Source organism: Myiozetetes cayanensis, unplaced genomic scaffold, assembly GCF_022539395.1.
Source record: "Myiozetetes cayanensis isolate MyiCay16 unplaced genomic scaffold, myiCay2020 scf9, whole genome shotgun sequence".
NCBI classification, from domain to species: Eukaryota; Metazoa; Chordata; class Aves; order Passeriformes; family Tyrannidae; genus Myiozetetes; species Myiozetetes cayanensis.
The window spans coordinates 15,280,614-15,305,533 of NW_026088185.1; the positions used below are offsets into that span (position 1 = coordinate 15,280,614).

The 24,920-nt window shown below is 40.9% G+C and overlaps 1 protein-coding gene across 1 annotated transcript in view; it reads left to right on the forward strand.

Annotated features, from left to right (window-relative positions):
- The window catches only part of TTN (titin), a 240,366-nt gene that overhangs the window by 194,584 nt on the left and 20,862 nt on the right, over positions 1–24,920 (forward strand). The window contains exons 273-285 of the mRNA XM_050339889.1: positions 80–17,185; positions 17,502–17,798; positions 17,903–18,490; positions 18,591–18,893; positions 19,023–19,319; positions 19,769–20,056; positions 20,152–20,451; positions 20,545–20,847; positions 21,015–21,320; positions 21,443–23,209; positions 23,305–23,601; positions 24,175–24,462; positions 24,554–24,853. Coding sequence (XP_050195846.1) covers positions 80–17,185; positions 17,502–17,798; positions 17,903–18,490; positions 18,591–18,893; positions 19,023–19,319; positions 19,769–20,056; positions 20,152–20,451; positions 20,545–20,847; positions 21,015–21,320; positions 21,443–23,209; positions 23,305–23,601; positions 24,175–24,462; positions 24,554–24,853 — 22,440 coding nt within the window. The remainder of the gene's footprint in view (positions 1–79; positions 17,186–17,501; positions 17,799–17,902; positions 18,491–18,590; positions 18,894–19,022; positions 19,320–19,768; positions 20,057–20,151; positions 20,452–20,544; positions 20,848–21,014; positions 21,321–21,442; positions 23,210–23,304; positions 23,602–24,174; positions 24,463–24,553; positions 24,854–24,920) is intronic.

Below are 24,920 nucleotides of genomic sequence, written 5' to 3' on the forward strand. Positions count from 1 at the left end.
ATAGGGGGGGAGCACATTCAGAGGGCATAAGAATGGTCTCCTCTGTGATGTAATGTTTTATCTTTTCCTTGCTTTTCAGACCCACCAGGTCCACCTTCAAATCCAAGAGTGACTGATACTACAAAGACAAGTGCATCTTTAGCCTGGGGCAAGCCTCACTATGATGGTGGTCTTGACATCACTGGCTATATAGTAGAGCATCAAAAGGAAGGAGAAGAAGAATGGGTAAAAGACAATATAGGGACTGCTCTAAGAATCACTCAGTTTGTTGTAGCTCATCTGCAGACAGGAGCCAAATACAATTTCAGAATCTCTGCCATGAATGCTGCAGGTGTTGGTGAACCAGTAATAATTCCAAGTGTGGAAATCAAAGACCGAGAAGAGATTCCTGACTTTGAATTAGATGCTGAGCTAAGAAGAACACTTGTTGTTCGAGCTGGATTAACTATTCGGATTTTTGTACCAATTAAAGGGCGTCCAACTCCAGAAGTTACATGGACAAAAGATGATGTTTCACTCAAAGGACGTGCCAGTATTGAAAATACCGACTCCTTTACACTGTTGATTGTCACAGAGTGCACCAGATATGATGCAGGGAAATACGTAATGACTCTTGAAAATGCTGCTGGCAAGAAGACTGGCTTTGTAAATGTAAAAGTTTTGGATACACCAGGTCCACCAATAAACCTTAAGCCTAGAGAAATAACCAAGGACAGCATCACCCTCCAATGGGATATGCCTCTGGTAGATGGAGGTTCCCGTATAACAAACTATATTGTTGAGAAACGTGAATCAACTCGGAAGGCATATTCAACAGTCACAACCAACTGCCAGAAGTGTTCCTTCAGGGTTCCTAATTTGGCTGAGGGTAGTGAATACTATTTCAGAGTACTGGCTGAAAATGAGTATGGTATTGGTGAACCAGCTGAAACTGCAGAACCAGTAAGAGCTTCTGAGGCACCATCCCCACCTGAGAGCCTTAATATTATGGATGTAACACGGAACTCAGTTAGCTTAGCTTGGCCAAAACCAGAACATGACGGTGGCAGCAAGATCACTGGGTATGTAATTGAAGCACAGAGAAAAGGAACCAACCAGTGGGCACACGTCACCACTGTAAAAACGCTGGACTGTGTAGTAAAGAATTTAACTGAAAATGAAGAGTATACTTTCCAGGTTATGGCAGTTAACAGTGCTGGAAGAAGCGCCCCAAGAGAAAGCAGGCCAGTTATTATCAAGGAGCAAACTATGCTCCCAGAGTTTGACCTCCGTGCTATCTATCAGAAAACAGTCATTGCCAAAGCTGGTGACAATATCAAGATTGAAATTCCTGTACTTGGTCGTCCAAGGCCTACTGTGACTTGGAAGAAAGAAGACCAGATACTTAAGCAAACACAAAGGGTAAATTATGAAAATACTGCAACTGCAACCATACTAACCATCAATGAATGTATTCGAAGTGATAGTGGCCAATACCCTCTGTCAGCTAAAAATATTGTTGGAGAAGTTAGTGAAGTAATCACAGTTCAGGTTCATGACATACCTGGGCCTCCTACTGGACCAATCAAATTTGATGAAATTTCATCTGATTCCCTAACATTCTCATGGGAGCCTCCTTTGAATGATGGTGGTGTACCAATAAGTAACTATGTTGTAGAAATGCGTCAAACTGACAGTACCACATGGACTGAATTGGCAACTACAGTGATACGTACTACATTTAAAGCTATTCGTCTTACTACTGGAGTTGAGTATCAGTTCCGTGTTAGAGCTCAAAACAGATATGGAATTGGTCCAGCCATTACTTCAGGGTCTGTAGTTGCCAACTACCCATTTAAGGTACCTGGGCCTCCTGGCACTCCTCAGGTGATAGCAGTCACCAAAGAAACCATGACCATTAGCTGGAATGAGCCAGTTACTGATGGTGGAAGCCCTATACTGGGATATCATGTTGAAAGAAAAGAGAGAAACAGCATTCTTTGGCAGACTGTAAGCAAAATGCTGGTATCAGGCAATATCTTTAAATCATCTGGACTTACCGATGGCATTGCATATGAATTCCGTGTTATAGCAGAAAATCTGGCTGGGAAGAGTAAGCCAAGCAAGCCATCTGAGCCTGTGTTTGCCCTGGACCCAATAGATCCTCCTGGTAAGCCAGTACCTCTGAACATTACAAGACATGCAGTTACACTGAAGTGGACTAAACCAGAGTATAATGGAGGTTTTAAGATAACTGGCTACACTGTTGAAAAAAGAGACCTTCCTAATGGCCGTTGGCTGAAGGCTAATTTCAGCAACATACTGGAGACTGAATTCACTGTAAGTGGTTTGACAGAAGACGCTGCCTATGAATTCCGTGTGATTGCTAGGAATGCCGGTGGAGCTGTTAGTCAGCCCTCTGAGCCATCAGATGCAATCACTTGTAGAGATGACATTGAAGCCCCAAGGATAAAAGTGGATGCTAAATACAAAGACACCTTAGTGCTGAAAGCAGGTGAACTTTTCAGACTTGAGGCTGATGTTTCAGGTCGCCCTCCACCAACTATGACATGGACAAAGGGAGAAAAAGAACTTGAAGACACAGCAAAATTAGAAATAAAAATAGCAGATTTCTCTACTGTACTTATCAATAAAGATTCCTCAAGAAGAGACGGTGGTGCTTATACACTTACTGCAACAAATCCTGGTGGCTTTGCCAAGCATATCTTCAATGTTAAAGTTCTTGATAGACCTGGTCCCCCAGAAGGGCCTTTGGCTGTGTCTGAAGTCACTGCAGAAAAGTGTGTGGTGTCATGGCTACCCCCACTGGATGATGGAGGAGCAAAGATTGACCATTATGTGGTTGAAAAACGAGAAACCAGTAGATTGGCATGGACAGCTGTAGCCACAGAAGTTCCAGTGACTAAACTGAAGGTTACTAAGCTGCTGAAGGGCAATGAGTACGTGTTCCGAGTTATGGCTGTTAACAAGTATGGAGTTGGTGAGCCTCTGGAATCAGAACCTGTTCTTGCAGTAAATCCATATGTGCCACCTGATCCACCTAAAACACCTGAAGTTACAGCAATTACAAAAGATTCCATGGTTGTCTGTTGGGGCCATCCTGATTCTGATGGTGGGAGCCCAATAACTAACTATATTGTGGAACGCCGAGACAGGGCTGGTCTACGGTGGGTGAAATGTAACAAAAGGGTTGTTACTGACTTACGTTATAAAGTGTCTGGACTGACTGAAGGCCATGAATATGAATACAGAGTCATGGCTGAAAATGCTGCTGGAGTCAGTGAGCCAAGTCCAACCAGTCCGTTCTATAAAGCTTGTGATACTGTATTTAAGCCTGGACCCCCAGGTAATCCTCGTGTTTTGGATAGCAGCAAGTCCTCAATTACAATAGCATGGAACAAACCAATATATGATGGTGGTTCAGAGATCACAGGTTACATGGTTGAGATTGCACTACCTGAAGAAGATGAGTGGAAGATTGTAACTCCACCAATAGGTCTAAAGGCCACTTCTTTTACCATCACTGATCTGAAAGAAAATCAAGAGTATAAAATAAGGATATATGCTATGAACTCTGAAGGTCTTGGAGAACCTGCTCTTGTTCCTGGGACTCCAAAAGCTGAAGAAAGAATGCTACCTCCAGAGATTGAACTTGATGCAGAACTACGTAAAGTTGTCACTATTAGAGCCTGCTGTACTCTAAGGCTCTTTGTCCCAATTAAAGGAAGACCAGCACCTGAAGTAAAATGGACAAGAGAACATGGGGAATCTTTGGATAGAGCTAGCATTGAATCAACAAGCTCTTATACTTTACTTATCATTGAAAATGTAAATAGATTTGATAGTGGCAAATACATACTGACAGTTGAAAACAGCTCAGGTAGTAAGTCAGCATTTGTGAATGTCAGAGTTCTTGATACTCCAGGGGCACCTCAAGATTTGAAAATAAAAGAAGTTACAAAATCTTCAGTTACACTCACATGGGAACCTCCTCTCATAGACGGTGGCTCTAAAATAAAAAATTACATTGTTGAAAAACGTGAATCAACAAGAAAAGCTTATTCAACTGTTAATGCCAATTGCCACAAGACCAGCTGGAAAGTTGATTCACTGCAAGAAGGCTGCAACTACTACTTCAGAGTCCTAGCTGAAAATGAATATGGAATAGGCCTTCCAGTTGAAACTTCAGAATCCGTAAAAGTATCAGAAAGACCACTTCCACCAGGGAAAATAACTCTGTTGGATGTGACAAGAAATAGCGTATCCTTATCTTGGGAAAAACCTGAACATGATGGTGGAAGCAGAATTCTGGGCTACATTGTAGAAATGCAAAGCAAAGGCAGTGAAAAGTGGTCAACCTGTGCTACAGTAAAAGTTACTGAAGCCACCATCACAGGACTGATCCAAGGTGAAGAATACACCTTCCGTGTTTCAGCTCAGAACGAGAAAGGTATCAGTGATCCTCGCCAGCTGGGTATACCAGTTGTTGCAAAAGACCTTGTCATTCCACCAGCTTTCAAACTACTATTTACCACTTTCAGTGTTCTAGCAGGAGAGGACTTAAAGGTTGATGTTCCTTTTGTTGGTCGACCCAAACCAGCAGTGCTTTGGCATAAAGACGATGTGGCATTGAAGCAGACTACAAGAGTAAATGCAGAAAGTTCAGAAAACAACACAGTGTTAACAATAAAAGAAGCATGCAGAGAAGATGTGGGGGCATATTTAGTTAAACTTACAAACTCTGCTGGTGAAGCAACTGAGACCCTAAATATTGTTGTCCTTGACAAACCAGGACCTCCAACTGGACCAGTAAAAGTAGATGAAGTAACAGCAGATAGTATTACCATTTCCTGGGAACCACCCAAATATGATGGTGGTAGCTCTATCAATAATTACATTGTAGAGAGAAGAGACACTTCTACCACAACTTGGCACATTGTGTCAGCTACTGTTGCAAGAACAACTATAAAGGCATGTCGTTTAAAGACTGGCTGTGAATATCAGTTCAGAATCGCAGCTGAAAACAGATACGGGAAGAGTACATATCTCACTTCAGAGTCAATCATAGCCCAGTACCCATTTAAAGTTCCCGGTCCACCTGGAACACCTTTTGTAACAAATACCTCAAAAGACAGCATGGTGGTACAATGGAATGAACCTGTCAATGATGGCGGTAGCAGGATCATTGGGTATCATTTGGAGCGCAAAGAAAGAAACAGCATTCTGTGGGCTAAACTGAATAAAACACCTATTCCAGATACCAAATTTAAGACAACTGGTCTTGAGGAAGGTCTTGAATATGAGTTTAGAGTCTATGCAGAAAACATAGTGGGAATTGGAAAGGCAAGTAGAGGATCTGAATGCTATACTGCACGTGATCCATGTGACCCTCCAGGTCGTCCAGAACCTATAATTGTCACAAGAAGCTCAGTAACACTTCAGTGGAAGAAACCTATATATGATGGTGGAAGTAAGATCACAGGCTACGTTGTTGAAAAGAAGGAATTACCTGATGGCCGTTGGATGAAAGCAAGCTTTACAAATGTAATTGATACTCAGTTTGAAGTAACTGGTTTAGTCGAAAATCAGAGATATGAGTTCCGTGTTATAGCACGAAATGCTGCAGGTGTTTTCAGTGAACCATCTGAGAGCTCAGGGGCAATTACAGCAAGAGATGAAGTAGAACCACCCCATATAAGTATGGATCCAAAATACAAAGACACTATTGTAGTGAACGCTGGTGAGTCATTCAAGCTTGATGCTGATGTTCATGGTAAACCAATACCTTCCATTCAGTGGTTAAAAGGCGATCATGAGCTGACAAGCACTGCTCGCATGGAAATAAAAAGTACCGATTTTGCAACAAGCCTTAGTGTGAAGGAAGCCACTAGAGTTGACAGTGGTCAGTATGTCCTACTGGCAAAGAATGTTGCAGGTGAAAAGAAGGTTCCTGTTAACGTCAAAGTTCTTGATAGACCTGGACCACCAGAAGGACCTGTTGAGATTACTGGTGTTACTGCTGAAAAATGCACACTATCATGGAAACCACCACTGCAAGACGGTGGTAGTGATATTTCACACTATGTTGTAGAAAAAAGGGAAACCAGTCGCTTGGTGTGGACCGTCGTTGACTCAAATGTGCAAACCCTAAATTGCAAAGTTACCAAACTTCTGGAAGGAAATGAGTATGTTTTCCGCATCATGGCAGTAAATAAATACGGTGTTGGTGAACCTCTTGAATCTGAACCAGTAGTCGCAAAGAACCCATTTTCAGTGCCACTTCCACCAAAGGCACCAGAAGTCACAGCCGTTACCAAGGATTCTATGATAGTTGTATGGGAAAGGCCAGCCTCCGATGGTGGCAGTGAAATCCTAGGTTATGTTCTTGAAAAACGAGATAAAGAAGGTGTTCGCTGGACAAGATGTAACAAACGCCTGATCAGTGAACTACGATACAGAGTGACTGGTCTTATAGAAAATCATGATTATGAGTACAGAGTTTCAGCTGAAAATGCTGCTGGTCTTAGTGAACCAAGCCCACCTTCCACTTACTACAAAGCATGTGATCCTATTTACAAGCCAGGTCCACCCAATAATCCTAAAGTTGTGGATGTTACAAGATCTTCAGTTTTCCTTTCATGGGGTAAACCTATCTATGATGGTGGCTCTGAAATTCAGGGATACATTGTGGAAAAATGTGATGTAAGCGATGGTGAATGGGCAATTTGTACCCCTCCAACTGGAATTAAGAATACCCACATGGAAGTAGAAAAATTAGTGGAAAAACATGAATACAAATTCCGCATATGTGCAGTTAATAAAGTAGGAGTTGGAGAGCATGCAGATGTTCCTGGTTCTGTTATTGTAGAAGAAAAGATGGAGGCACCAGACCTTGACCTTGACATGGAATTAAGGAAGATTGTAAATGTGAGGGCAGGAGGTTCCTTAAGACTGTTTGTTCCCATCAGAGGTCGTCCAACACCTGAAGTAAAATGGGGTAAAATAGACGGTGACATCAGAGAAGCAGCTATTATTGATACCACTAGCAGCTTTACTTCCCTTGTTCTAGACAACGTTAACAGATTTGATACTGGAAAGTATACTCTGACCTTGGAAAACAGCAGTGGAACAAAGTCTGCCTTTGTCAGCGTAAGAGTACTGGATACCCCAAGTGCACCCATTAATTTAAAGATCAGAGAGATCACTAAAGACTCTGTTTCACTTTCATGGGAGCCTCCTCTCTTGGACGGTGGAGCAAAAATAAAGAATTTCATTATTGAAAAGCGTGAAGCAACAAGAAAGGCATATGCAGCTGTTGTAACAAACTGCCACAAGACTTCATGGAAAGTAGATCAACTTCAGGAGGGCTGCTATTACTTCTTTAGAATTTCTGCTGAGAATGAATATGGAATTGGCCTCCCTGCAGAAACCAGTGACCCAATTAAAGTTGCTGAAGTTCCACAGCCTCCTGGGAAAATAACAGTGGATGATGTCACAAGAAACAGTGTCTCACTAAGCTGGGCAAAACCTGAACATGATGGTGGTAGCAAAATCATACAATACATTGTTGAAATGCAAGCAAAGGGTAGTGAGAAGTGGTCAGAGTGTGCTCGTGTAAAAACACTTGAAGCAGTTATTACTAACCTAACTCAAGGGGAAGAATATCTTTTCAGAGTAATGGCTGTAAATGAAAAGGGTAAGAGTGATCCTAGAGCACTTGCAGTTCCAATAGTTGCCAAAGACCTAGTGATTGAACCTGATGTAAGACCTGCTTTTCACAGTTACAGTGTTCAAGTGGGACAAGATCTGAAAGTAGAAATACCAATTGCAGGTCGACCTAAACCAACTGTTACATGGGTAAAAGATGGCCAGCCATTAAGGCAGACAACAAGAGTCAATGTAAGTGATTCGACTGATCTCACTATACTGAATCTTAAGGAAACTAGCAAAGAGGACAGTGGCACTTACGAAATCACTGTGGCTAATGTTGTTGGGCAAAAGTCTGCCTCTATTGACATTATAACTCTAGACAAACCTGACCCTCCGGTAGGGCCTGTGAAGTTTGATGAAATAAGTGCAGAAAGTATTACTCTATCATGGAATCCCCCAGCATACACAGGAGGCTGCCAAATCACCAACTATATTGTTCACAAGAGAGATACAACAACCACTGTATGGGAAACAGTTTCAGCTACTGTTGCAAGAACTACACTGAAGGTGACTAAACTGAAAACTGGTTCAGAATACCAGTTCAGAATATTTGCCGAGAACAGGTATGGGCAGAGTTTTGCATTGGAATCTGCACCAGTTGTAGCACAGTACCCCTACAAGGAACCAGGACCTCCTGGCACACCATTTGTGACCACAGTTACAAAAGACTCCATGGTTGTACAGTGGCATGAACCAGTAAATGATGGTGGCAGTAGAGTGTTGGGCTACCATCTTGAGAGAAAGGAGAAAAACAGCATTTTATGGACTAAAGTGAACAAGACTATTATTCAGGACACAAGTTTTAAGACAAATAACCTCGAAGAAGGAATTGAATATGAGTTTCGAGTTTCTGCAGAAAATATTGTTGGTGTAGGCAGAACAAGTAAAGTTTCTGAGTGCTACGTAGCTCGGGATCCATGTGATCCTCCAGGTCGCCCAGAAGCTATAATAATAAAAAGAAGCTCCATTACTCTACAATGGGCCAAACCAGAATATGATGGTGGAAGTAAGATTACTGGTTATATTGTAGAGAAACGCGACTTACCAGATGGTCGCTGGATGAAAGCCAGCTTCACAAATATCATTGAAACTCAGTTCACTGTAACAGGGCTTACTGAAGACCAAAGATATGAATTTAGAGTAATTGCAAAGAATGCTGCAGGTACAATAAGCAAACCTTCTGACAGTACAGGTCCAATAACAGCAAGGGATGAAGTTGAACTTCCACGAATTTCAATGGATCCGAAGTACAAAGACACAATTGTTGTAAATGCTGGTGAAACATTCAGACTTGAGGCTGATGTTCACGGAAAGCCACTACCAACCATTAAGTGGTACAAAGGAGATAAAGAGCTTGAGGAAACTTCTAGATGTGAGATAAAGAACACAGATTTCAGTGCATTAATAGTTGTAAAAGATGCTATTAGAGTTGATGGTGGACAGTACATTTTAGAAGCCTCTAATGTTGCTGGAACAAAGACAGTAACAGTAAACGTAAAAGTCCTGGACAGGCCTGGACCTCCGGAGGGCCCAGTCCAAGTGACAGGAGTCACAGCTGAAAAATGTTCATTGGCATGGGCTCCTCCTCTTCATGATGGTGGCAGTGATATTTCTCATTATATTGTAGAGAAGAGAGAAACTAGTCGCTTGGCATGGACTGTGGTTGCTTCGGAGGTTTTACCTACAATGCTGAAAGTAACAAAACTCTTGGAAGGAAATGAGTATGTCTTCCGTATTATGGCAGTTAACAAATATGGAGTTGGTGAGCCATTAGAATCTGTGCCAGTGATGATGAAAAATCCATTTGTGGTTCCTGGACCACCAAAGGCCTTGGAAATTACCAACATCACAAAGGATTCTATGACTGTCTGCTGGACCCGGCCAGATAGTGATGGTGGTAGTGAAATCGTTGGTTACATTGTAGAAAAGAGAGACCGAGCAGGCATCAGGTGGATAAAATGCAATAAACGCCGAATTACAGATTTGCGATTAAGAGTTACAGGATTATCAGAGGATCATGAATATGAATTTAGAGTTTCTGCTGAAAATGCTGCTGGAGTAGGTGAACCCAGCCAAGTTTCTCCTTACTTTAAAGCTTGTGACCCTATGTTCAAACCTGGCCCTCCTACAAATACCCATGTTGTGGATACCACCAAAAGTTCAATTACACTTGGTTGGAGTAAACCTATTTATGATGGTGGTTGTGAAATCCAGGGATACCTTGTAGAAATCTGTAAGGCAGATGAAGATGAATGGTCTCTTGCTACACCACAAACAGGTATACGTGCTACTCGATTTGAAATCAAAAAGCTTACTGAACATCAAGAATACAAATTACGAGTGTGTGCTCTCAACAAGATTGGTGTAGGAGAGGCTGCATCAGTTCCTGGCACTGTTAAACCAGAAGACAAACTTGAAGCTCCAGAACTTGATATTGATTCAGAGCTAAGGAAGGGGATAGTGGTTAGAGCTGGTGGGTCTGCTAGGATTCACATACCATTCAGGGGACGACCAACACCAGACATCACATGGTCCCGAGAAGAAGGTGAATTCACAGAAAAAGTTCAGATTGAAAAAGGCATAAACTTCACACAACTTTCAATTGACAACTGTGATAGAAATGATGCTGGAAAATATATTCTTAAGTTGGAGAACAGCAGTGGTTCTAAATCTGCATTTGTTACAGTTAAAGTCTTGGACACACCAGGACCACCACAAAATTTAGTGGTAAAGGATATAAAGAAGGACTCTGCTGTATTATCTTGGGAACCGCCCATTATTGATGGTGGTGCAAAGGTAAAGAACTATGTAATAGACAAGCGTGAGTCAACCAGGAAGGCTTTTGCAAATGTAAGTGCTAAGTGTGGCAAGACAAGTTTTAAAGTTGAAAATCTTACAGAAGGAGCAATTTATTACTTCAGAGTTATGGCTGAAAATGAATTTGGAATTGGTGTTCCAGTTGAAACCAGGGATGCTGTCAAAGCCTCAGAGCCACCTCTGCCTCCTGGGAAAGTATTACTCACTGATGTGACTCAGAGAAGTGCATCACTTACATGGGAAAAACCTGAACATGATGGAGGTAGCAGAATTTTGGGATACATTGTTGAAATGCTGCCTAAAGGAACAGAAAAATGGAGTGTTGTTAGTGAGTCCAAAACGTGCAATGCAGTGGTGTCTGGTTTGAGTCCAGGACAGGAATATCAATTCCGTGTGATTGCCTACAATGAAAAAGGGAAAAGTGATCCTAGAGCACTTGGAATCCCTGTGATAGCTAAAGACTTGACAATTGAGCCAAGTTTCAAACTGATGTTTAATACATACAGCGTGCAAGCTGGAGAAGATCTAAAAGTAGAAGTACCATTTATAGGTAGACCCAAACCTACTATTACTTGGACAAAAGATGAGCAGCCACTGAAACAGACAACCAGATTAAATATTCAGGATACAACAACATCAACGATCTTACATATTAAAGAAAGCAACAAGGAAGACTTTGGTAAATATACAGTAACAGCAACAAATGCAGCAGGTACAGCAACAGAGCACCTGACCATAATTGTACTGGAAAAGCCTGGCCCACCACGAGGACCTGTCCGATTTGATGAAGTTAGTGCAGACTTTGTTGTTTTATCATGGGATCCACCTGATTATACTGGTGGCTGTCAGATAAGCAACTATATAGTAGAAAAGCGTGACACAAGCACTACCACGTGGAGCATTGTGTCAGCAACTGTTGCAAGAACAACTATCAAAGCAACAAAGCTTAAAACAGGTACTGAATACCAGTTCAGGATTACTGCTGAAAATAGATATGGAAAGAGCTCTCCTTTGGCTTCTAAACCAATTGTTGTGCAATACCCCTACAAGGTGCCTGGACCACCTGGAACCCCATTTGTAACAGCAACTTCCAAAGACCATATGATTGTACAGTGGCATGAACCAGTTAATGATGGAGGAAGCAAAGTTCTTGGCTACCATCTTGAGCGTAAAGATAAGAACAGCATTCTTTGGACAAAACAGAACAAGTCACTCATTACTGACACCAAATATAAAACAGACGGCCTTGAAGAAGGTCTTGAATATGAGTTCAGAGTTTCTGCTGAAAACATTGTTGGCATTGGCAAAGTCAGCAAAGTATCAGAACTGTATGTTGCCCGAGATCCTTGTGACCCACCTGGCCGCCCAGAGGCCATTGTTGTTACAAGAAGTAATATTACACTGCAGTGGAAAAAACCAGAATATGATGGCGGAAGCAAAATAACTGGTTATATTGTAGAAAAGAAAGAACTACCAGATGGTCGCTGGATGAAAGCCAGCTTTACAAATGTGTTGGAAACAGAATTTACAGTAAGTGGTCTCGTTGAAAACCAACAATATGAGTTTAGAGTAATTGCAAGAAATGCAGCAGGTTGCTTGAGTGAACCATCTGAAAGTACAGGGCCTATTACTGCCAGAGATGAAATTGAAGCACCAGGGGCTTCACTGGATCCTAAATACAGAGATGTCATTGTTGTTCGTGCTGGAGAAACCTTTGTTCTTGAAGCTGATATCCATGGCAAACCTATTCCTGATATTTCATGGTCAAAAGATGGTAAAGACCTTGAAGAAGCAACTGCAAGAATGGAAATTAAATCTACCATTCAGAAAACAACTCTCACTGTCAAAGACTGTATAAGAGTAGATGGAGGTCACTATACTCTCAACCTCAAAAATGTTGGTGGCACCAAATCTATACCAATCACTGTAAAAGTGCTTGATAGACCAGGACCTCCAGAAGGACCTTTGAAGGTTACAGGTGTCACTGCAGAAAAATGCTACTTGTCATGGGCTCCACCATTACATGATGGTGGTTCTAGTATTTCACATTATATCGTTGAGAAGAGAGAGACAAGCAGACTTTCATGGACACAAGTAGCAACAGATGTGCAGGCTCTTAACCTCAAAGTAACGAAACTTCTTCCTGGCAATGAGTACATTTTCCGTGTAATGGCAGTGAACAAATATGGAATTGGAGAGCCCTTGGAATCTGAACCAATTGTGGCTCGTAATCCATACAAACCCCCTGGTCCTCCTTCAACACCTGAAGTTTCAGCAATCACAAAAGATTCTATGGTGGTGACATGGGGTCGCCCAGAAGACAATGGAGGAGCTGAGATTGAAGGTTACATACTTGAAAAACGAGACAAAGATGGTATCCGGTGGACCAAATGCAATAAGAAAAGGCTGACAGACTTGCGATTCAGAGTAACAGGTCTTACTGATGGACATTTCTATGAATTTAGAGTTTCTGCTGAAAATGCTGCGGGGGTAGGGGAACCCAGTGAGCCATCCATTTTCTATCGTGCTTGTGATGTATTATATCCACCAGGTCCACCCACCAATCCAAAGGTTACAGATACTTCCAGGTCATCAGTTTCCCTTGCCTGGAGTAAGCCTATTTATGATGGTGGTGCTCCTGTTAAGGGATATGTAGTAGAAGTAAAAGAAGCTGCTGCTGATGAATGGACTACCTGCACCCCACCAACAGGTCTACAAGCAAAACAGTTCACCGTGACCAAACTAAAAGAGAACCAGGAGTATAACTTCCGCATCTGTGCCATCAACTCAGAAGGAGTAGGAGAACCTGCTACTATACCTGGTGCAGTCTTAGCAGAGGACAAGGTTGAACCTCCTGAAATTGAACTTGATGCAGATCTCAGAAAAGTAGTCACTGTACGTGCTAGTGGTACATTACGCTTGTTTGTCACCATCAAAGGAAGACCAGAACCTGAAGTTAAATGGGAGAAAGCAGAAGGAACAATTAGTGAGCGAGCTCAGATTGAAGTTACCAGTTCCTATACAATGCTGGTCATTGACAATGTCAATAGATTTGATAGTGGTAGATACAATCTTACATTAGAGAACAACAGTGGCAAAAAATCAGCTTTTGTTAATGTCAGAGTGCTTGATACACCTAGTGCACCTATAAACCTGACAATCAGAGAAGTGAAAAAAGATTTTGTAACTTTAGCCTGGGAACCACCACTTATTGATGGTGGAGCTAAAATTACCAACTATGTAGTTGAAAAGCGAGAATCCACAAGAAAGGCATATGCCACAGTTACAAACAACTGCACTAAGAATTCCTACAAGATTACTCAACTACAAGAAGGATGTAGTTACTACTTCCGTGTTCTGGCTGTAAATGAATATGGGGTTGGCTTACCAGCAGAAACAGCTGACCCAATTAAGGTGTCTGAACCACCTTCTCCACCTGCAAAGGTCATTCTTGTTGATGTGACTCGCAACTCTGTTTCCATTAAATGGGAGAAACCAGAGAGCGATGGTGGCAGTAAAATTACTCGTTATGTAGTAGAAATGCAAACTAAAGGAAGTGTAAAATGGAGTGCATGCACACAGGTGAAAACATTAGAAGCAACAATAACAGGCTTAACTATGGGAGAAGAGTACAGTTTCAGAGTGATTGCTGTTAATGAAAAAGGAAAAAGTGATCCAAGAGAACTTGGTGTCCCGGTCATTGCAAAAGATATTGAAATCCAACCATCTGTTGAGCTCCTTTTCAACACATTCTCTGTGAAAGCTGGAGATGATCTTAAGATCGATGTTCCATTCAGAGGGCGACCTCTTCCAACTGTTAGCTGGAAGAAGGATGGGAATCCCTTAAAACAGACCACCAGGGTAAATGTTCAGACATCAAAGACTTCAACTTCGCTGTCCATCAAGGAAGCTTCAAATGAAGATTTGGGACATTATGAATTACATCTTTCAAATACTGCTGGATCAACAACAGCTTCTTTAACTGTAGTTGTTCTTGACAGACCAGGGCCACCAACTGATGTTCATATTGATGAAGTTAGTGCTGATAGTGTAACACTGTCTTGGAAACCTCCAGAATATGATGGTGGGTGCCATATTAGCAATTACATTGTGGAGAAGAGAGACACTACCACAACAACATGGGAGGTGGTATCTGCAGCAGTTGCAAGAACATCAATTAAAGTATCTCGACTCGTCACTGGATCTGAATATCAGTTCCGTGTTTGTGCAGAAAACCGCTACGGGAAAAGCACTTACACTAATTCTCCTTCTGTGGTAGCAGAGTATCCATTTAAGCCTCCAGGTCCACCTGGTACTCCTCATGTGGTACATGCAACTAAAGCTTTCATGATTGTAACTTGGCAGGTACCAGTTAATGATGGAGGTAGCGTAGTACTAGGATATCACTTGGAGCGTAAGGAAAGAAGCAGCATTCTTTGGACAAAAGTCAACAAGAGCCTTATAACTGATACACAAATGAAAGTTACAGGTCTTGATGAAGGACTGATGTATGAATATCGTGTGTATGCAGAAAACATTGCTGGAATAGGCAAATGCAGTAAATCATGTGAACCAGTTGCTGCAAGAGATCCATGTGATCCTCCCGGTCAACCAGAAGTTACTAATATTACAAGAACATCTGTCTCACTGAAGTGGACTAAACCAGAATACGATGGTGGAGCTAAAGTAACAGGATATATTATTGAACGCAGAGAAATACCAGATGGTCGCTGGCTAAAATGTAATTTTACTAATGTGCAAGAAACGTACTTTGATGTAGGTGGACTTACAGAAGACCAGCGATATGAATTCCGTGTGATTGCAAAGAATGCTGCTGGACTCTTCAGTCAGCCATCTGAATCAACTGGACCTGTGACAGTAAAAGATGATGTAGAGGCTCCAAGAATTATGATGGATGCCAAATTCAGGGATGTTGTAGTTGTGAAAGCTGGAGAAGTGTTTAAAGTCAATGCTGATATTGCAGGTCGGCCAATACCAGTGGTTTCATGGACAAAGGATGGCAAGGATCTTGAAGGAAAAGCTAGAGTTGAAATAGTCTCAACAGATTTTACGACTGCAATAACCATTAAGGACTGTATCCGAAGTGATTCAGGACAGTATGTACTAACATTACAAAATGTTGCAGGAACAAAATCTTTGGCAATTAATTGCAAAGTACTTGATAGACCTGGCCCACCTGCAGGCCCATTAGAAATAAAAGGCCTTACTGCTGAAAAGTGCCATTTATCATGGGGACCCCCTCAAGAAAATGGTGGTGCAGATATTGATTATTATATTGTGGAAAAACGTGAGACCAGCAGAATTGCATGGACACTTTGTGAAGGAGAGCTTAGAACAACATCCTGTAAAGTGACAAAATTACTGAAGGGTAATGAGTATATTTTCAGAGTGATGGGAGTAAACAAATACGGTGTTGGTGAGCCTCTAGAAAGTGTTGCTGTCAAAGCCCTAGACCCATTTACAGTTCCAAGTCCACCTACATCTCTAGAGATTACTAGTGTGAGCAAAGATTCGATAACTCTGTGCTGGGCAAGACCTGAGTCTGATGGAGGCAGTGAGATCTCTGGCTATGTAATTGAAAGACGTGAGAAAACCAGCCTAAGATGGATTCGTGTAAACAAAAAGCCAGTTTATGATTTAAGAGTGAAATCATCTGGTCTCCGTGAAGGATGTGAATATGAATTCCGGGTTTATGCAGAAAATGCTGCTGGCCTCAGTCTCCCAAGTGAAGCTACACCACTGATTAAAGCAGAAGATCCAATCTTCTTGCCATCACCCCCATCTAAACCTAAGATTATGGATTCTACAAGGTCAAATATCACAATTGGTTGGACAAAGCCACTGTTTGATGGAGGTGCCCCAGTAACAGGATACACCGTTGAATACAAGAAAACTGATGAAACTGACTGGACTACAGCTATTCAGAATTTAAGAGGCACAGAATATACTATAAGTGGATTAGTATCAGGCTCTGAGTATGTTTTTAGAGTGAAATCCATTAACAAAATGGGTGTCAGTGAACCAAGTGATGTCTCAGAGCCTCAGCTGGCAAAAGAAAGAGAGGAAGAACCTGCTTTTGATATTGACAGTGAAATGCGGAAGACTTTAATTGTAAAGGCTGGTGGATCATTCACAATGACTGTTCCTTTCAGAGGCAAACCAGTCCCAAATGTAACATGGAACAAAGCAGACACTGATCTCCGTGTACGAGCAAGCATTGACACTTCAGATAATTGTACATCTCTCACTATTGAAAAAGCAACAAGGAATGATTCTGGAAAATACACGTTAACACTGCAAAATATCCTGAACACTGCTACATTGACTTTAATTGTCAAAGTTCTTGATACTCCTGGCCCACCATCTAATATTGCAACAAAAGACATAACTAAAGAATCTGCTGTGTTATCCTGGGATGTTCCTGAAAATGATGGCGGAGCACCTGTAAAGAACTATGTTATTGAAAAGCGAGAAGCTAGCAAAAAAGCATGGGTCACTGTGACAAACAATTGTCATCGCCTGTCCTACAAAGTGACTGGTTTGCAAGAAGGCGGCATTTACTACTTCCGGGTCTCTGGAGAAAATGAGTATGGTGTTGGAGTGCCTTCTGAGACCAAGGAGGGAACAAAAATAACAGGTATGTCTTACTATGAAAAGATATTTGTTAATACTTAATATGTTTTAAACTTTTTATTTCAGAATAATGTAAAAACCTTTTAAATCCACTAACAGTAAAATGGGTAATTTTTTTTGTACGTTTGTCTGTGGTTTAACAAATAAAAAAGGGCTAAATAATAGCTTAAATTTTAAATTCTTGCATTCTACTTAAAGTATTTTTAACACACAAATTTGTAAAATATATAAATTTGATCCAGATGGCATTCCTGTGTAATTACTAATATAAAAAGTAAATACTTTCTATATTGTTTAATCTGTTGCACTTTTTTCCTCAGAAAAACCCAGCCCACCAGAAAAACTGGGAGTTACAAATGTCACAAAGGACAGTGTTTCTCTGTCATGGCTAAAACCAGAACATGATGGTGGAAGCAGAATTGTGAGCTACCTCATTGAAGCTCTGGAGAAAGGACAGCAAAAATGGGTTAAGTGTGCAGTTGTAAAGACAACTCATCATGTTGTCCATGGTCTTAAGGAGAACACTGACTATTTCTTCAGGGTGTATGCAGAAAACCAAGCTGGTTTAAGTGATCCTAAGGAACTTCTGCTCCCTGTTACAGTTAAAGAACAATTAGGTATGCTTCCTGACATGAGACAAAAGTTGATACACATTCAATTGCATTCATATTTTAAAAGAAAGAACATTTTTTTAATGGTTTGAAACTGTTTTGTTTTTCAGAATCTCCTGAGATTGACATGAAAGGCTTCCCTCACAACACTGTATATGTTAGATCAGGATCAAACCTGAAAGTTGAAATTCCCATTTCTGGAAAACCAATGCCAAAGGTGACATTATCTAGAGATGGTGTTCCACTGAAACCTACCATGAGATTCCACACAGAAACCACTGCAGAAAGTCTTGTCATTAATCTTAAAGAAAGTGTGGCTGCTGATGCTGGCAGATATGACATTACTGCTGCCAATTCAAGTGGCACCACAAAATCATTTGTTAATATTGTTGTGCTGGATAGACCTGGTCCTCCTGTTGGTCCTGTTGTCCTGAGCGATGTCACTGAAGAGAGTGTAACACTCAGATGGCAACCACCAGCTTATGATGGTGGAAGTCAAGTTACCAACTATATTGTACTGAAAAGAGAGACAAGTACTGCAGCTTGGTCTGAAGTGTCTGCAACTGTGGCTAGAACTGTTATCAAAGTTATGAGGCTCACGACAGGAGAAGAATACCAATTCCGCATCAAAGCTGAGAACCGCTTTGGCATCAGCGACCACATAGACTCACAGTGTGTGGTTGTCAAGCTTCCTTACAGTGAGTAACATGCTTCTTGCAGTACAAGTTGATGTTTTAATGCTCTGATGTTGAAAATGTAATTTTGTTAACAATTAACCACTTTTTTTGATATCATCAGCTACCCCTGGCCCTCCTTCTACACCATGGGTCACTAATGTCACCCGAGAGAGTATTACTGTTGGATGGCATGAACCCGTCACTAATGGTGGCAATGCTATCATTGGATACCACTTGGAAATGAAAGACAGGAATAGCATACTATGGCAGAAGGCTAACAAGACCCTTATTCGTACCACTCATTTCAAAGTCACCACCATCAGCGCTGGCCTTATCTATGAATTTAGAGTTTATGCAGAAAATGCAGCTGGCATTGGAAAAGCAAGTCGTGCTTCTGATCCAGTCCTTGCAATTGATGCTTGCGGTATGTATTCTGTGGAAAATAAAGAAGCCCAACCATTTTGTTTCCCCTATGATAGTCTGTTCTGTACAGTAAGCCAATATTCAAACCAGCTGTTATTCATTGGCAATATTCTTATGTTTCCTACTGCAGAACCACCAAGAAATGTCCGTGCTTCAGATATTTCCAAGACCGCTATCACTCTCTCCTGGCAGAAGCCAGCATTTGATGGTGGTAGCAAGATCACTGGATACATCGTAGAGAAACGTGATCTTCCAGATGGCAGATGGACAAAAGCAAGCTTCACCAATGTTATCGAGACTCAGTTCACAGTATCTGGTCTGACACAGAATTCCCGGTATGAATTCCGTGTCTTTGCTAAGAATGCCGTTGGTTCCATCAGTAATCCCTCCGATGTTGTGGGTCCTATCACATGTGTTGATACATACGGTAAGTGTTTTGCAATGATATAATGGTATCATTTTGCGGTACCAGAAAGCTTAAAGGCAGTACCGTTTTGCAGATACATAGTCTTTTAAATATGGCAGACTAGTTTACAATGATTGATTCAAGAAGCTTGAATGACTGTGAGCATTTGGGCATGATTGTAATGAACATCTTTGGCTGTATCTGCACTTTTTAAGTCTTACGGTATCTATTCTCTGAGCAACAGAAGTCTGCCCATGCCCCATGGCCAAAGTGATTATATTTATACATGTGATTGTCTTGTCTTGGTTCTAGCTTGGTCTAGGTTTATAATTTTATATATGCTATATTTGATCTGTATTTATCAAATACCTGTAAATATTATCTTAAATAAAGTACTATTATTATGGTGTTTTATTAAATACAGGGCTAAAATAAGCATGTTTTTAACTTACTCTTATTTTTTTCTTAAGGTGCACCTGAAATAGATGTGCCTCCAGAATATACAGAAGTGGTGAAATACAAAGCAGGATCTTCAGTTAAGCTAAAACTAGGCATCTCAGGCAAGCCTATACCCACTATTGAGTGGTTCAAAAATGGCAACGAGGTACAAACCAGTGCACTAGTGTCTTTTGAAAACACAACAGAATTTGCTTCTATACTCATCAAGGACGCAAGTCGACTCAACAGTGGCACCTATGAATTAAAACTAAAGAATGCTATGGGTTCAGCATCAGCCCACATTAGAGTACAGATACTTGGTATGATACTTGGTCTTGAGATGTCACTGTATTTTACTATTAAACAATACCTCAGTAATAAATACTTAACATCTTCTTTCTCCTGCCTTTCACAGACAAGCCAGGACCTCCAACTGGACCTATACAGTTTAAGACAGTCACTGCTGAAAAGATTACAATAATGTGGGACCCACCAGCAGATGACGGTGGTGCACCTGTAACACACTATGTTGTTGAAAAGCGGGAGACAAGTCGGGTTGTTTGGTCTTTAATTTCTGAAAAACTGGAGGGATGTATCATAACTACAACAAAACTCATCAAAGGAAATGAGTATTTGTTCCGTGTCCGTGGTGTGAACAAGTTTGGAATTGGTGATCCACTCGAATCTGAACCTGTTATTGCCAAAAATTCATTTGGTAAGAAACATATAAAATAACTTACTCTACTGAATTGTCTTGTGTATTACTGGTAACTAGTACTGATCTACTGACATATCATTTTTTAATCAGTTACACCTGGACCACCTAGTGTCCCAGAAGTCACAAAGATAACCAAGAATTCTATGACCGTTGTCTGGAATAGGCCCACAGCTGATGGAGGCAGTGAAATATCAGGATATTTTCTTGAGAAGCGTGACAAGAAGAGTCTGAGTTGGTTCAAGGTTACTAAAGAAAGTATTCGGGACACCAGACAAAAAGTAACAGGTCTGACTGAAAACAGTGAATATCATTTCCGAGTTTGTGCCGTCAATGCAGCTGGACAAGGTCCATTCTCTGAAGCTTCTGACTTCTACAAAGCTGCAGATCCTATTGGTAAGATACAACATGCAGTATTTCCAGTTGGTTAGAAATCAATGAACAATGAGCAATTAGTGTGGGATTGCACCAATGTAACAAAGGTCATATTTTCTTCCTCTTTGTGATTAATTATGAATACAGATTCTGATTGGTGTCTTTTCCCCCTAAATTATCGTTTACAGATAAACCAGGCTCACCAACAAAGCTGAAGGTTGTGGATACAACTAAGACATCTGTCACCCTTGGCTGGATTAAACCTACTTATGATGGAGGAAGTCCAGTTACCAACTATGTGGTGGAGAAAAGGGAAGGTGAAGAGCAAGAATGGACTGTAGTCAGTTCTAAGGGAGAAGTGAGAACAACTGAGTATGTTGTATCACACCTTCAGCCAAGTGTTAATTATTATTTCCGCGTCTCTGCTGTGAATTGTGCTGGACAAGGAGAACCTATTGAAATGATGGAACCCGTTCAAGCTAAAGATATTCTTGGTACTGTACTTTTTAGTGATTCATCATTTTTCTGTGGGGGTTTTGGTTGGGTTATTTTTTTGAAAACCATTTCTTATTTTATATTCCAAGTAAGTATTATTGATTTTTATTTATTTCCACAGTGGCACCAGAGATTGATCTGGATGTTGCTCTCCGGACGTCTATTGTTGCTAAAGCAGGTGAAGATGTGGAAATAATGATTCCATTTAAAGGAAGACCTCCTCCAACAGTCACATGGAGAAAGGGTGACAAGAATCTTGGAACTGATGAAAGATATATAATTCAGAACACAGAATCATCTACACTACTTGTTATTCCTCAAGTTACCCGAAACGATACAGGAAAATACGTCCTTACAATTGAAAATGGAGTTGGAGAAGCAAAATCATCATTTGTGAATGTAAAAGTACTTGACACACCTTCTGCTTGCCAGAAGCTGCAGCTTAAGCATGTTTCTCGTGGAACAGTTACACTGGTATGGGAGCCACCTCTTATTAATGGTGGTTCTGAAATAACAAATTATGTTGTTGAAAAAAGAGATGCTACAAAGAGGGCCTGGTCAACTGTTACAACAAAATGTTCTAATACCACCTTTAAGCTAACTAACCTGTCAGAGAAGACTGCATTCTTCTTCCGTGTTCTTGCTGAAAATGAAATCGGACTGGGTGAACCTTGTGAGACATCTGAACCAGTGAAAGCTGCAGATGTACCTGGACCTGTAAAAGACCTAGCAATGAAAGACTCTACAAAGAGTTCTGTTACATTGCAGTGGAGCAAACCTGACTATGATGGTGGTAGCATTATATCAGACTATGTTATTGAGAAGAAACTTCAGGAAGAGAAAGAATGGGCATATGCAGGTACAAGCAAGAGCTGTGAATTTGTAGTTGAAAAACTTAAAGAGCTTTCTGTCATGGAATTCAGAGTCTTTGCTAAAAATGAAAAAGGCATGAGTGACTCTGTTACTGTTGGACCCATTACAGTGAAGGAACTTATAATAACACCTGAGGCTGACCTTTCTGATATTCCTGGAGGACAGATTTCAGTAAGAATTGGACATAACCTGCACATTGAATTGCCCTATAAAGGTAAACCTAAGCCATCAATGAGCTGGCTCAAGGACAACCTCCCTCTTAAAGAAACAGAACAACTTCGTTTCAAGAAAACTGAAAACAAGATAAGCTTAAGCATCAAGAACGTGAAAAAGGAGCATGGTGGCAAATATACTTTAATTCTTGATAATGTAGTCTGCAGAAAATCATTCACAATTACTGTTATCACTCTTGGTCCTCCATCTAAGCCAAAAGCACCTTTAAGACTAGATGAAATCAAAGCAGATAGTGTAGTTTTGTCATGGGAAGCTCCTGAGGATGATGGGGGAGGAGAAATTACTGGATACAGTATTGAGAAGAGAGAAACCTCACAAATGAACTGGAAGCTGGTGTGTTCAAGTGCTGCAAGAACAACCTTCAAAGTGCCAAACCTTGTTAAAGACACTGAATATCAGTTTAGAGTGCGTGCAGAAAATAGATACGGAGTGAGCCCACCTCTTGTCTCAGCAGATGTTGTGGCAAAGCATCAGTTTAGACCACCAGGTGCCCCAGGCAAGCCTGTCGTATACAATGTAACCGCTGATGGAATGACAATATCTTGGGATGCTCCTGCTTATGATGGTGGTTCAGAGATTACTGGGTACCACGTTGAAAAGAAGGAAAGAAACAGTATTTTGTGGCAGAAGGTTAATGTTGCATTAATATCTAGCAGAGAATACAGGATTACTGGACTCCTTGAGGGCCTGGATTACCAGTTCCAAGTATATGCTGAAAACGCTGCAGGTCTAAGCCGAGCTAGTGAGCCAAGCAAATTTACTTTGGCAGTCTCTCCAGTGGGTAAGTGAATGATCAGTCACTCATCCAAGAAAATTCTATTCTTGTAGACTATGGTAAGCAGTAATAAAAATAATTCTTCATTATTTTCCTTTCAGACCCACCTGGTACTCCTGATTACATTGATGTCACTAGGGAAACAGTCACCCTGAAATGGACCCCCCCACTGCGTGATGGAGGCAGTAAGATTGTGGCTTACAGCATTGAGAAACGGCAAGGAAAAACAGACCGTTGGCTGCGGTGTAACTTTACTGATGTCAGTGAATGCCAGTATACAGTTACGGGACTCAGTGCAGGTGACCGATATGAATTCAGAGTGCTTGCAAGAAATGCTGTTGGTACAATCAGCCCGCCTTCACAGTCCTCAGGCTATATCATGACCAGAGATGAAAACGGTAAGAATTATTTTCTAATACGCTTGTATTTGGGTACTGCAGCCAGATAGAGTTCTGGCTGTTCTGACAGGAAATGGGAAGCCAATGGGCAAAGAACTTGTTACTGAGATCCTTCCATTCAGTTCAGAAGATTTATGTTTGCACTCCAAGATGGGAAGGTCTAAATTAAAGAGCCAAATCTGGCAGACATACATAATCAATTGCTGAAAGGCATGGCACTCTACATTTCTCTTGGATAAGCAGAAGTAGCAGCAGCAAAATTGGAAAGAAAGCATAAACTGTAATATTCTGATGGAGTGAATAACTTAGAAATTGAAATGTGCCTCAGGTGGCTTGGCATACTACTAACAGCACATGTGAAGAGTGTTTTTTATCTATTATTAATATGAGGTACTTATGGATGCTTACAGGAAAAATAAGTATATAGTTCATATAATAACTGCTATTTAGAGAATGCCATTTTCTAAGTGAAAGAATTCTATATATTACCAGCTTTTACAATTTGTACATTTAGAAGAGTATCCAGAAAAATACTTTGCTGCATGGAAGTTTAATTATATTTTCCTTTTTTAGTTGCTCCAACAATTGAATTTGGTGCTGAGCATTTTGAAGGCCTTACTGTTAAAGCTGGAGAAAGCATTAGAGTTAAAGCTCTAATCAAAGGACGTCCAGTACCTAAAGTGACATGGTTTAAGGATGGTAAAGAGATAGAGAAAACAATGAATATAGAAATTACTACAGCTATTGGATATAGTACAATCTTCATTAGAGATGCTATCCGGGATCATCGTGGAGTGTACACAGTAGAAGCCAAAAATGCATCAGGCACTAAACGAGAAGATATTACCATCAGAGTACAAGGTACTATACCAAACATTTTCAGCATGCTTTATTAAAATAGTATTTTATTGTAATGTCAGCAAGTTATAACTCTGAACTTTTAATATTGCAGACACACCAGGAAAAGTTGGTGGACCAATACGATTCACAAACATCACTGGAGAAAAAGTCACATTATGGTGGGAGCCTCCAGCTAATGATGGTTGTGCTTCTGTTTCTCACTACATAATTGAAAAACGTGAAACCAGCAGGATTGCTTGGGCATTAGTTGAAGATAAATGTGAAGCTTGCAGCTACACGGCACTTAAATTAATTAAGGGCAATGAGTACCAGTTCCGCATCTCTGCAGTGAACAAATTTGGAGTTGGCAGACCATTGGAGTCTGATCCAGTTATTGCACAAATACCTTACAGTAAGTTTCCACCTCATTCTGTACGAACATCTATGGAGTTACCAGCTTGTCTTTCTAATGACGTTTT